This window comes from Pungitius pungitius, chromosome 17 (genome assembly GCF_949316345.1).
Source record: "Pungitius pungitius chromosome 17, fPunPun2.1, whole genome shotgun sequence".
Taxonomy (NCBI): Eukaryota; Metazoa; Chordata; class Actinopteri; order Perciformes; family Gasterosteidae; genus Pungitius; species Pungitius pungitius.
The window spans coordinates 4,784,974-4,799,043 of NC_084916.1; the positions used below are offsets into that span (position 1 = coordinate 4,784,974).

General features: G+C 43.9%; 1 protein-coding gene across 1 annotated transcript; it reads right to left on the minus strand.

Moving 5' to 3' along the window:
- Positions 1 to 2,367: 2,367 nt before the first annotated feature.
- sdhaf3 (succinate dehydrogenase complex assembly factor 3) lies at positions 2,368 to 11,862 on the minus strand. The gene is made up of 2 exons (XM_037474926.2): positions 11,587 to 11,862; positions 2,368 to 7,400 (listed from the first exon to the last, which is right to left on the minus strand). Exons 1-2 carry the CDS (start codon positions 11,761 to 11,763, stop codon positions 7,206 to 7,208), a joined length of 372 nt encoding a protein of 123 aa, XP_037330823.1. The 5' UTR covers positions 11,764 to 11,862; the 3' UTR covers positions 2,368 to 7,205.
- Between the last annotated feature and the right edge of the window lie 2,208 nt (positions 11,863 to 14,070).

The following is a 14,070-nucleotide window of genomic DNA, read 5'->3' on the forward strand; positions in this document are numbered from 1 at the left end:
GAGTCGGACAGCGATCTGAGTGAGCGTGCGTGGGCCTGAAGGGAGAAGGTGCAGCACAGTGGGGGGGGGGGGGGTGAGCTGATGGGGTGGGTTTGTTTAACAGGTGCACTGACTGAGCTGATTAGCTGAGTGGTGCAGAGCGACAGGGGGGTGTAGGTGTTTGTGTGTGGGCGGTGATTGTGGAAGTGATCACTACCTCAGTAGTGGGAGTTAGGGACATTCAGCAGAAAGGTGCGTATTTGGAAAAGCTCAGTGGGATAAATTAAGAGAAATCAGTGAATCAAGTGTTAAAGATAAAAAAGTTTTGAAGATAAAACAGGATATACAAATATTAAATGGAAATGTGAGAGAAGCAATAATTAGAGCTACCGATGAGACAATGAACAAAATGAAGGTGCGGTTGAATTTAAAGGGAAGCGAATAAACAATTGTTTGGAACGGATGAAGAGCAGGAAGATGCCGTTCATTTCTCCCTTCACCTTTTACCCGGAAATAAAACGGGCCTCAAGGTCTATCTATGGAACATTGGGTAAAATGTTTAAATGGGTTAAATACTGCGGTTGTCTTTTCCTAACTGAATTCTCCTAACCATCTTTCCTTGACTCCCTGACGTTTTCCACAGTGGTCAAGGAAAGGTGGTGAGGAGGTAAGGAGGTAATGTTTTGACTATTGGAATCCAGCCTGGCTTTCTCTGTTCCAACAGAAAATGAATGCATGGCCCAAGGAAGTATCTGTACACATTATGAAGCACACAGGGTGTCACGGTTTGGGTCTGCTTCATGTCTTATTTTGTAGTTTTCATGTCTCTTGTGTTCCTGGGTAACTTCACTTCCTGCCTTGTCTTGTGATTTCCTGATTGTTTCCACCTGTGTCCAATCACCTGCACCTACCTAGTGTACTTAATCCCTGTGTGCCTGTTGTCCCTTGTCCCTAACCGTCGTGGTGCATGTCCGTCCTCGCCTTTTCGTTGGATTCATTAAAGAACGCCTTATTTTTGGAAAACTCTGCATCTGAGTCCTCCCTGCCTCGACCCGCACCAGCCGTCCTGACACAGGGGGCCATACTGGATGAATTGGCCGCGCTAAAAGGCAGGACAACGGTACAAACTACTCCGCTAGCTTTGTTTGCCGAGGCTGTTTGTCTCCCGCCTGCATTGCGAGCTGTAAGCGCCATGTGGGAGCCGTGCTCAGTGGAGGCTGGGAGCTGAGCAGTGGGGAGGAGTACGGGGCATGTTCCCCACTCAGTTAATGCTCAGAGTGTTTCCAACATCTGGAAATCTGCCCATGTTCTCCTTCTGTTCGAAGGGGGTCCCCGACCGCCTCTGACTTGGCAAAGACATTGAAACCAAAACATTGTTTCAGCATCTGCTTTGAATGTCGATGCTTTATATTCCAAACTTGTGAGAAGTTGTGCTTATACACTAAGACTTATACATTAACATACACTATATGTTAATGCTGTGAACAATACTTTACACACAGTTTGCTGGTGCACTATACCATGATGTGCTCATGTTACATATGCTGTGTTCCATACATGTAGCATCATACTCATAATAGTGTATGATGTCAAATAAGTATTGCCTTCCACCTGCAATGTATGTAGATTTTGTGTTTTAAAAAGGTCCAACAGATTATAACATTCATTTTTGATTTGTTGATGCAGGAGGAGAAAATTCCATCCAGTAAACGCACCAGCAAGAAGACACAAAATACACACACACACACACACACACACACACACACACACACACACACACACACACACACACACACACACACACACACACACACACACACACACACACACACACACACACACACACACACACCCAGTGAACAGGAAGGCAGAGTGAGTCACTGCTGACCTTGTGCACCTGTGATCCTGTAAGGCACCATGGAGTGCATCACAAATAGTATTGGTGTGTGCTGCAGTGTAAAGGACCGTCTGCCACTCGAGTTGTTCAGCGTTGGCTTTTCAGAGTGTGAAGAACCTTGATGCAACACAGGCCTTAGAGCACGAGGCTGTCAAATTATTGTTAAACTAATGAATTGTTACTATTAAAGCTTTCACATTGTTTCGTGGAATTTTCAATAACTTTCTCCCACTCCAAACACCCGGTTTGCTGTACATTTGAAATCATTTTTTTTGTAATGGAGGGCGTATATAACACAGCAGAAATTTATTATTAAAAACCAAAGTCGTGTCCTTTTAGAAATGCAGTGAAATTCTAAAACCGTTTGAAAAGGGTGATGACATTCTTTTCATTCCTTTTTTTTAAAGCCTCCACGGCTGTGTGCAGAGAGCAGAATGACAGCAGCTTCCAAGGTTTTTGTTTAATGCCAACATGTAAAAATTGATGCCAAATCTTAATTGAATAGCCAGAAAATATTGGTGGTGATTTTGCAAAACACGGCACGTCCTTTGGGGGAATGATGGACACTGTTTTGGGCCCATTGTGATCAAAGTAGTTGCATCATCCAGCTACATCGATCTGGATCATCATTAACACGTTAATCCTTGAAATCACGTGTTGTTATTGTATCTGATGTGTATACGGGGGTTTGTCCATAATCATTATCCTCATATCATGATGACATTTCTCTGATGAAGCCTTTTTTTCTATTTGGGCAGCTTCGCATTGACTCTGAAGGACGGAGCTGTCACACCGACCTCTGATCCTCACTGACACTAAACACGCTAATCCATGTGTCAATCACAGGTCTCCCTCCCCTCTCTGGAAGCAATATGCTGTTTCATGTCACTGAGAAGACACCAGGATGTATGTAAGCACCAAACAAATAAATCCAACTGATAAAACTAAATATCAGGGTAAAAAATGGCAGCCTGTCATAAATCTGCCGTCAAATTGATAGAGATTCAGAAAGAAGGAGAGAAAGTAAGAAATGAAGAACATTTTTGACTTAATTAAAAATAGGTTGAATACTTTGGTGTAGAACTGCTCTGTTGCAAGTAAAAGCTTTACAGTTAAAGTGGTATTTAAGTAAGTATTGGAATGTATTTAGAACATACTATAAGTACCAAACGTATTCAGTATAGGGAATGGCCCATTGCATACAATGTAATGCCAGGTGGCTAAAACAATATTGATAGATCAATACACTTTATAAGTAAGCCAATGTTAGTTTGGACCAATATTTTGTATTTTACACCAGTATTGTGAACAATAAATAGTGACATATTTAAGATGTCTGAGTCACTTAAACAAGACGTTACATAAAAAGAGGCTTGATCCCCGGCTCCCGTAGCTGTGACTACGTGGTGTGAATGGTAGTCAGACAAGATAAGGGGAAAAGTGTCTACATAGTAAAAAACAAGATCCAAAAAGCTATAAATAGCAGTCCAAAAAACAGTAACTTGAATTAAATATTTATACACAGAAATGGAAATAATACAAGGAGATAGCATGTGTACAGAAAGGTGGTTTCGGGACAAAGAATGAAGTTAAACTCGCTGAGGCAAATTTGTAATTGGTTTTTGTGTGCAATACAAAATAAAATGAATTGAAGAGATGCAGAAGAGCATTACGATTATCTTTAATTTGTATTTTTATGAACAGTTGAATGGTTTACTGTTTGTGTTGAAAGCGAGTAGATGCACACGCACACACACAGAAACACGCTTGAGACAATATTCCCATGTGCCAATTCCAAACTTGAGTTAAACACCTAACCTGATGAATGGATGATTTGAGGTGATTGGCTAAGGACAGCACTGTGCACTCACCTGGAAAAGGATTATAGGTTAGATCATAGTACGACAACGTATATGTTACCATGGAGATCCATCAGCAGCACCTTCAATTACTATCAGGACAGTGAGATTTATTTAACTTTTATGGCTAAATGTAGGTCAATTGGTTATATGTTTAAAATTAGATAAGAACATGACAATTGTAGAAGGAGATGTGAAAATAATAAATAAAAGTGGGTCCAATAGTGCAGTATCAAATGCAGATGTATTTTTATAGAAATGAATTGACATATTTCTGAAAAAGGCATCAAAGAATAATAACTAAAGTAAGGATTTTCCGAAGAAAAGTCTGATTATTCCAAGCTTTCTGTGCACGGCGTCATGTATCAATGTATAAATACAAGCCATAAGCGAGTTATTGGGAGACAAATCTTAAACCAACTGCACAACAGGACAGAGGCTCTTTGCTTGGATTGCTATTTCACAGAATTCAATAATTCTCTTTGTCCTCATTGTCTGTCGTCAGGAGTGTTTGTTCTTCAACACTAATTTCACACGAACAACAGACTGCTGGCCAATAATAATTGATTCATCAGTAGCTGCCAGCTGTGGATCTGGTCCTCTTTAGATAACCCTGCAGGCCATATGATACGCCTTTTTCATTTTTAATTACAATATTTATACGTCTTATTTAATGCAATCGACTATTTTACACATGGTAGGGGGGGGGGGGGGTTACAATTCTCATGATTGAATGAGTTCCCTGTGGGAGTTTACATGAATAAGAAACAATGTGTCAGTAATGAATATGTTTTAATATAAAACTGTCCAAAAATGTCCATGAATCTGCAGTTTCTTTAGTGCTGAAGCCTCTTTTAGCTCTTCATTTTAGATGTGAAACCTTCAGCATTATTGTTGTGGTGCCTGTTTCTATTATTGACAATTAAAAAATGAACGTCAATAGTTTAGTTTTCTTACCAGCTTATGACAAAACATGCTCCTTCGAGATCCCAAAACTCCTCCTCTACGCCCCAAGCCAGGAGCAGCAGGCCGAGGACGCTGGTAGCTGCTGGACACAAGCACATCGTTTGAAGCCTGGTGGAATCTTGTGTGGTTTGTGAATCCACGACTATCGATTGACAGAATTCAATTCTGAAAATCAGGATGCAACTCAGATAACTCCGGTTCGGCAGATGGAAGTGTCTTAAAATGTACATTCTCTCTGGTGACCACCAGGGGATGAGTTTATGCGCTCAATCTCTCATTTTTCGTCCTTATGTTACGCCCTAGGGAGGCCGGAAGTAGCGTACACAAGAGTCTCCCCACCTCCCAAATTAAGACCAATGCCGCAGCATTCTCGTTCACAAATGGTATTTATTTCAGTTCGAGGTCATGAACTTCAGGGTGAGCGTGGCCCAAAACAAACAAAACAATCTGTGCAGGTCCCCTACCTTTCCTAGAACACACAAAGAAACAAACCAAATACAAGTGTCTTACCTATCTCCCTACCCGAAAACAGGAGAAAACATGAACAAACAAACAAAGGCCTCTCACTCCTAATTAATCCTAATTAGCATTTAAAAGGCACTTGATGCTCTGGCCTTGTTCCCTTTGGGCCCTGCTCAAAAGGTATTCATTGATATGTATAAAATCACTTGGCTTCCCAACAACTACATTTTGTACACCGACGGATTAAAAATTGTGTGAGGTGAGAGTGATGGAAGTCATGTTAGCCGGGATCTTTCACACTGGCATTTATCATAGATCTAACTAGGACTTGATACTCTGAACAAATCGCCACACCATCCAGGACTGTACGCTGCTGGCCAAATAACAAACCATAGATCACCAGCGACTTGATGAGAAGGAGGCAGCTCTCGGGTCTGCAGACAGGGAGGCGCTGAGGAGGGTCCAGCGAGACCTGAGGGTGAAGCTCAGGGAGAGCAGGGACTCCTACAGGAGGAAGCTGGAAGGAGGTGTGGACCAAGATGAAGCAAATAACTGGCTTCAAGGTTGGAGGGAGACAACAGGGGGGCTCCCTTGGGATGGCCAATGAGGTAAACTGACTCGCTGTCCCCCCCCACACATCAAACCTTCCAAACGCCCCCCCCCCAGACGTCTGCTGGAGAGACTCAACCAAGGCAAAGCTGAAGCCCCAGGATACTGAAGACATGCGTCATCCAGCTGTCTATTGTGCTACAACATATGTTCAACTTGAGCCTGAAGCAGGAGAAAGTCCCGGTGCTGTGGTCCCTGCAAGAAGACAACTCCATCTGGTCTCCATGACTACCGACCAGATGCCCTCACATCCCATGTGAGTGCTGGACAGACTGGTACTCAACTAGAGTCAATCACAGTGGGCCCGCCCTGAAGCTTTTTAAATTTTTCTTTCCTAAATTAAGACCCACACACTAACATAAAATGTGGAAATAGTCTAGCGCTGTGAATTCTTTCTGGATGCGATATATTCTGCAATATCTTAATGTTAGACTGAACTTGTATACTATGCAAGAGGAAAATAAAAAGTCTGCATATTTAATAAGGTTGGCAACTGTTGTCTTGACTGTATTGATTTCCCACTCCCTGAAGATTTTAATATTCCTTTTAGCTAAAAGTACATGGCTTAACCGAATTGAATTTGAAATGACCGGAAATGTTCTTCCCTAAGCCTGAAATATATGTTGCTCGGGATTCAAAGCATATCTTATTAAATTAAATAAGAAGATTATCCTCTCTATCTGCATTTTAGACGTTTTTGGGGCTTTTACTGTCAAGTGCTGCCGGTTGCTAGGCAACGGCAAAGCTCCCAAGTCCCCCCAGAGGCCAGACCGTCCCGTTTCAGTTGTCGGAGGACCCAACCCAGGTCCTCATGAGGATGCAGCTCACCAAATGAGACCCCGCCACAGTACACAGCTGTGATAGAGACCTGTCAATCAGGTCCGCCCTAAAGCTTTTACATTTTTTAAAATTGGACCATACTTTCCAAAACGAAGACCATGCTGCACGGAGACAGGGGGGAGGGTGGGGGGAGGTCAAAAATGTCAATTTAAGGCCTTCTAAATATTGGACAGAAGATCTCCTGCTCGTGCTGGAAACAGCAAAGCACAGCCCCCCCCCCCCCCACCCAGCACACACCTCATGGATTCATGTGCTCATAGTTGGACCCCAGCAACGGCAGCATCAGCACCAAGGCTGACAGAAGCATCGCTGTGAGATCTGAGGGCATCTCCTTTACTAGAAACAAAACGCACTTTGGTATTCATGAAAAAGGAACATGACAAATGAGACTAATTAGTGCCACCTAAATGCAGCTTTTACAGACAAGCACAGGAAGAAGGAGCTATTACACAGCACTTTAATATAATCAAATATCTTTAAATGCCTCTACAGGGCCTTTTAAGCGCCACTTCTCGTCTGAAGCATTCATAGGTGATGTGTTAATGCCCTGAATGCATCATGGCACCATCTGTATTTTGTCCACAGTCCGCTGCTCACTTGCCGTCCTCCTGGATGTCAAACTGTCTGCTGGATTTGGTGGACTCCAGCATGAGTTCGTACAGTTGGCCTATCTGGTCGTCCTGGAAGCTGCCGAGTGTCCCATCGGGAAGGTTGGCCCCGAACTTCACCGAGCGCTTCTGTCCCCCCGCTGACTCCAGCACCTGGGTCTGCAGGGTGTCCTTGTAGTTCTGCAGAGGGGACGGGGGGGCGGGGGGGGCACAGTGATTAGTACTAGGTCTTCCAACCCATCTTTAACATTTATTTAATGCTTAGCGTACGTAGCGTGTATATGACCACTTGTTTTTTATGTTGCAGTATCTATTATTTTCTTGAGACGTCCAATTTAGTTGCATCTGTAGTTTACCTTTGAGCAACACGAGTAAGAATGCTCGGATAATAATTGGATTCTACTTACAGCTCAAATTATTCAAGATGACTGCAGGAGGTTTTTTTCTACATTCCTTATTGGTGAATTGATAAATGTGACCAGTTATAATTTCAAAAAGGACCCAATCCCGTCTGGCTAAACACTAAACCTCAATTATGTGGTTTTCTATTGGTCAATGAGTCCCCTGCGATGGGCCCAAAGATGAATGTGTAGCACTACATAGTTGTGTGTGAAGGTACACGCGGCGTCTTGGGCGTTGGGAACGTGTTCCCTGCTGAGCAATAAAGGAGCTGTTCCTCAGAGCCTTCTTCCTGCACGTAATCTCATTACGGGCAATATTTGCCAACGGGGAAATATCCTCCCCAAGGCCGCTTAAACGAACACGCCAACGATTTGACACGCTCACTCAGAATTCCAGGAAAGTCTTTTCAGTAAATGAATGTTCTTTCTTGGATCCATGGGATTAGCAGGGGTCTGACATGTAAAGGCCACCGGTGTCATCGCCACTTTGGTTTTTATTAAAAGCAAATCTGATAAATCCTAGAAGGGGAGGCGATGGGGTGAAAGTCTTCTTCGGGGAAATCACGCAGTCTTTCGGCACGACAGGCCATTGTTTGAGGTCGCAACATTTTTGGTTGATAAGCCAATTTTTTTTTTTTTCAACCAATTTTTTCCCCACAAATTTAATTGCCTTCAGCATCAGAATTGTATTTACTGTCGTTAAATACACATTAACATGAATCCAACATATTGTAGTGACAAGACGTTATCTGTCAGCAATACACACACATTCAGCTCCCCACAGGAGCTCCCTCAAGCTGGGCATCGGTTCACTCGCAGCACCTTTCATGCAAATACCACAGCACGGGCACTGGCCAATCAGATCGCGTTCATGCTCACGGCTAAGCAGCGCGAAGCTCAAAAATAAAAGATGGCGGACCGAGGGATAATTCTTTTCTTTGTTTGGAACCTCAAACTGTTACCGGGTCACATTATTGTTACCTCGTAAAAGCTCAGAATTGTTTAATCAGCGGTCTGATCAATGCGGTCACGTGCCAGCGCCACCAATTATGTTTACCCACTAGCGGAAATCAATGTGAAGCCTGGTATTCATAATCCAACAGCAGGTCATTAACGCGTGTGTGTGTGTGTGTGTGAGAGACGGACCATTTTGTTTTCCATCACAATTCTCTGTTAATCTGGGAAATAAACGTTTTTAGGATCCCACGTTTTCAATCCCACGTGCAACATGAAAGCAGCTGTGCATGGGAATAAAGTGGCGGAGTGAATAACAGCCCTGAAAGGGGCGGAGCCTTCCGATCTGGTTCTCTTCATACGACGAGCTACCCATTGATGGATTACCAGATAATGTGGCAGACACCGTTTATTCATCAGCTAAACTCTGGTTTTCTATTACTTTCTTTCCCATCTTTTTGGACAAAAAAGCAAAACAAAACCACAAGTTTATGAGATTTTCAGGAGGATTTAGGATTTTAGGTCTTGTGAATTGTAGGAACCTGTTGGTGAATACCAGGAATTGAACAACACAAATGTAGACCACAGTAGGTCAAACTGTTGCTACGTCCTGATCATTTCCTATGCACACTACTCCCTCGTCTCTTCCTCTTTGGGGAAAGCTTGTTCGGCTCAATGGAGCAGATTTATTAGTAGCCGAGAACTCCCATGGGTGCCTCTGAAATAAATGGATTACACAGTGAACACTCAGTGGCTGTAATCGGATTGTGCGCGTCGCTCCGTGTCCGTTCAAGCAGAGATACAGTGGAAACCCACCTCCTGCTGACGGAACTGACGCTGAGGAGAAGAGGACTCTGGGCACAGTTTGTGTTATTAGGCCTCTGCTGTAGTAATCACATAATGCAATTTGGGATGTGGGAATTAGCTGTGTGTGTTGTCTACTAATGTGCTGCTGTGATTGGATCTCACTAAGAAACAATGTTGGATTTGTGGAAGCTAATAGGGATGCTGCAGACGGAAATGATTTTATTTGCACCCAAATTATACCAAAGTAGCGTCCTTCCTGGCAGAAGTCTGAATGCCCTGCTCTGATGTCGTGGTCACACTACAGGACATCTTTGCAGACGCTGTCCAGCTTTGTGCTGAACTTTGTTTCTGTACAAGGTTGGTGACAGCCAAAGGGGCCGGGTTGAGGGTTAGGGCCCCCTCGGCTGTGGCCTACACAGGTAGTATGAATGAACATAACACACATCCAAGGAACAGTGAATGAATTACCAAATGTGGAAAAACAATGGGCAGGCAGGACACTATATGGATGTATGGCGTGCAGACTGTAAAGCCCTCAGGGGTAAATGTGTGATTTTGGGCTGTAAATATAAAATTAATGATATGTACGTATTCTAGTCAGTCCATTTACGACTTACAAGACAGCAAGTTGTGCCGTGAGAGCAGCGCAATCTCAGGCGACCTTGGAAGCCCAGCAATAGACAGTCGTACATCACAAGGAAATATGAATGGAATGTAAACATATAAAGTTCAATAGGAGGAAAAAAGTTATATTTATAAAAAATATTATATTTGAATTTCATCCATATTGTCGTTTTCCAGTTAAACTACTGTTACATTCCATTCATATTATTTGTAGATTTACATGTGATGAACTGCGTCATGGTTTTAAGAAAAAAAAAAAACATTTTGATATTCTTAACGTATGCTCCTAGATTCATCCTCCAATGCCAAGTCAGCTCAGCAATTTATTATATTCAATTGTTTTATTTTTCAATAGAAAGTTTTGCCTGGGACTATTTGCTATTGTCATCCAGCCAAAAGGAGTGTGTGAATATGAGGAAAGCCGCTGGTCCCCCGATTGGAACGGATGCAAATGGTCTCTGGGTCGTAAACAATGCATACTGATACAGCGAGGCCTAATGAAAGGACTCCTCCTCCCTGGTGGCTTCTCACTTATGGCGATGACAAACGGAGCTCTCAGGAACCCATCTGCAATCTCATCTACTTCATTAGAGAAATTGGCTGCAGATGGCAGATTTGCGATCCCCCAGCAGTACGTAATTGTGCAGTAAAACATTAGCTCTCCCCTGTAGGGATATAAAAAAAGGGACCTGGCTCACTCTGATTATTTTGGGAATTGGAGGCGTACGGATCCCTCATCAGCACATGAATCCTGGTAGGTCCGAGGGTGGTGCCGGGCTGGTGAACTTTTTCATCAGAGTAGGCCTGCGTTAATTCATGTAGTAAAATAGTCATATGCAGTAAAAAATGATTAAAGGAAGAATGGCAAGTGCATCGAAATAAGAATTAAAATGTGTCTCTTCCGCTGAATTCTCAGTGTGTTTTACTCTGTTACCCAACCGAGCAGTCAGTAGTATTCAGTATATTATAAATGACTCTACTCTGACCAGCACTGGGAACATTTACGTTTTTCTCCTATGTCAACATCAATAGCCCCTCTGTTGCAAGATTTTACATTTGGTGTTACATCACTTTGGGCAAAATGGTTTGAAAGGTTGTGTTTATCAAGGTTGACATTATGAAAGCAGCTGGAGGTTGATACAACTAAAATAAGTGAATATGTTGCATGAACAGTGCTGATTCATGATTGTCACAGGGCCTGACTGTCACACGTTTCCTGAAGGCAACGCAGCCCTCTCCGTTAAACTGTCACTCGTGATGTCACGCCCCCCTATGCCAAATCTGAAAGTGATACAAAAAGATACGAAACACTAAAACTTTCCGGTTCACGGTAGGAGTTAAAATATGACCCAACTCGACTTTTACCTCCCGCAGTGTGCGCCTCCTGCTCACTGGCCCTGCGCTGCCATCACGTGGCGACGGAGAGCCATCACACCGCGAGGCTCAAGCCATCAGAGGCCAGCCAAAGAGCCCCGTTAGAGCCGCCAGCAGACCGCTTCCCCCGCAACGACGTGTCCGGGCTCATTGTACAGGGGAAAGGGAGCGGAACTCACACTATAGGCCGAGTACTGTTCATTTACCTTCCACTCTGCCATGAAGCCCTTCGCCTCCTCGGCTGCAGCGCTTTTGTGTCTCCTGAACTCGTCTTTCACATACTGGTCCCCGAGGGCTCTCAGGTCTATCGGCAGGAACCGGTGCAGGACCAGAATGCGCTTGTACAGGGACCGGACGCTGGAGACGTGGGCCGAGGCCGCCATGGTGGGGGGACGCTACCCAACGGGGAGGAGAGACAGGACACCAAAGTCACAAGGAGACTTATTTAACACACGCATGTCCTTGTTTATCCCGGAAATTAACTCCCACTGGTTAGAAGACGCGCCACCATGCGCGAGACCGCCACCTACCGTACTGGGGCAGTAGTGCAGCCATTCGTTTTCATTTTTTGGGCAGTTTTTTCAACCCAGTCTCCAAAAAAAACGTGTAAAAGCTACGTTGGTCCACAAGAAAAAAACGTGGTCTTGTTACGTTTTCCTGATGAAAAAATCCTGATGATATGTTCTTTGCGGCTGCCTGGTCCAACGTTGTCCCACAGAACAACCATCTCACAGATGGGTCCAGGGGGGCAGCGCTGCGTCACTGGGCTGGATTTTCGTCCTCAAAGAGCTCCTCCCTCAGTCGGTAGTAGCTCCCCTTCAACTCCATCTCGCTCCTGAACTCTGCCGTCATCCATCACAACAATGTGATGGGCCCTCTGGATGGTCCTCAGCTTGGGGGCGATCACCAGCAGGGTCTGGTTAGGACAACTGGCCAAACCCTGGTGAACCTGTGCAGGGTCAATGACACACACACATTCCTCTGTCAGGGTTTCTCTGTGTTGTTAGAGGAGAGCAGGGCCAAGGGGGTCACAAGGGACTTTAGACATAGGATTTCAGGGGGGACGCCCCATGCTTTCTGTAAATGTATTTAATAAGCACACAAGGTATTATCAAATTAAATTATGTGCCTTTAATTAATTGGCAGAACAGAGACGGGAAAAACCAAGTTCAAATTTCTTAATTTTCAAGATATTAAAAGTCAAAGGTTGAAAAAAAGCTCAATGAACATTGTTTGGGCGATGGTGGCGCACAGAGTAGTGCAGTGCGCCGGGTGCACAAGGTTGGTGGTTCGAATCCGGCCCTCTGTGCACCATGTCAAAGTGTCCCTGAGCAGGACACCTTACCCCTTATTGCTCCCCATTACAACAATGTAATGCATGGGTTATAATGCAATGTGTCAGCTAAATCTCTTGTAATGTAAATTACACACATTTTGAAGAGATATACTGATAGACTGTAGAAGACCTTCCGTTTATTCTTCGTTTCTACGAAGAATTGAATGGGAAGGGGGGGCACTTTTGGGCTTAACCCTCAGAGCGGAGCATCATTTCTCGCTCCACACGTCTCCTCCTTTTACTGGCCAGGAAAGCGGGCGCTCTATCCCACGTGAGTCTGGCTCGATTCCATTGGCTCTGACGATTTCGTAGAGAGGCGGGACTTAGAATTTTGCCAGCAAACGGTGAGATATGAAATGCATATCCACCCTGTGCGTGAAGTGGCCGGGAGGCCTCCACTACAGTCTCTCTGTATATGTTCTGCTTTACTCAATCAAAGTAAAACCTTTACATATATACTGTCCACACAATAGGCTAACATAACGGAGACTTCCAGGCTTCGTCCTTTGTTTTATGGGGGTAAGTAGTTTTTTTCCCAAGCGAAACTTGAGTTTTTCTTCTCTTTTTGTGTGTGCCATACAAATATGAAAATATTTATACTGATTTTCACATCTAAACACACTCACCTATGTTCCCTTGTATCATGACAACAATACATTTCAAGATAAACCTTTTGCAGAGGACAAAGTGAAAGCAAAATATATTAAGTTGGGGTTTAGCAGAGTTTGCAGGTTTTATTCAGGCCCAACTGACTCGGCATGAGTCACACTGAGTCACACCGTGCAAAGAAGAGCAGGAAAACGTGTAGTACAGGACAATTATTAGGTGGTGATTGTGAATTTGTTGTACTGGTTAGCAGAGGTGTGGACTCGAGTCATGTGACTTGGACTCGAGTCAGACTCGAGTCATGAATTTGATGACTTGAGACTCGACTCGACAAAACGTACAAAACCTTGCAACTCGACTTGGACTTGAACACCGATGACTCGTGACTTGACTTGGACTCGAGCCTTTTGACTCGAGAAGACTTGCTACTTCCCATGAAAACTGGGGGAAAACATTTTCACACCACCGCGCCGCTCTGTTTATCTGCATCTGTCAAAACATGTGCGCCACCTGTATGCAGAGAGCGCTGTCTGCACGACATCCAATCACTGCAGTCCATTTGACCGTATCAACGAGACAGCTCGTTCATGGTTACATAAATCGGGATTTTTGAACCCGGATTCAGACTCCGATGGAAATCCTCGCCAACATTATGTCAACGTCCGTTTTAAAGTAGTGTAATGAGCTGAGTTAAAGTTATTAGTTAATCAGTTATGCAGATGTTGCATGTGTTCATGTTATGTTCCGT

Bases quoted from the DNA above. Each gene is read 5' to 3' on its own strand.
- sdhaf3 (XM_037474926.2), bottom strand. From the start codon at position 11,763: ATGGCGGCCTCGGCCCACGTCTCCAGCGTCCGGTCCCTGTACAAGCGC. The intron at 7,401-11,586 runs GTAAATGAACAG...TCCCCTCTGCAG, and splicing joins GCTTCATGGCAGAGTGGAAG to AACTACAAGGACACCCTGCA.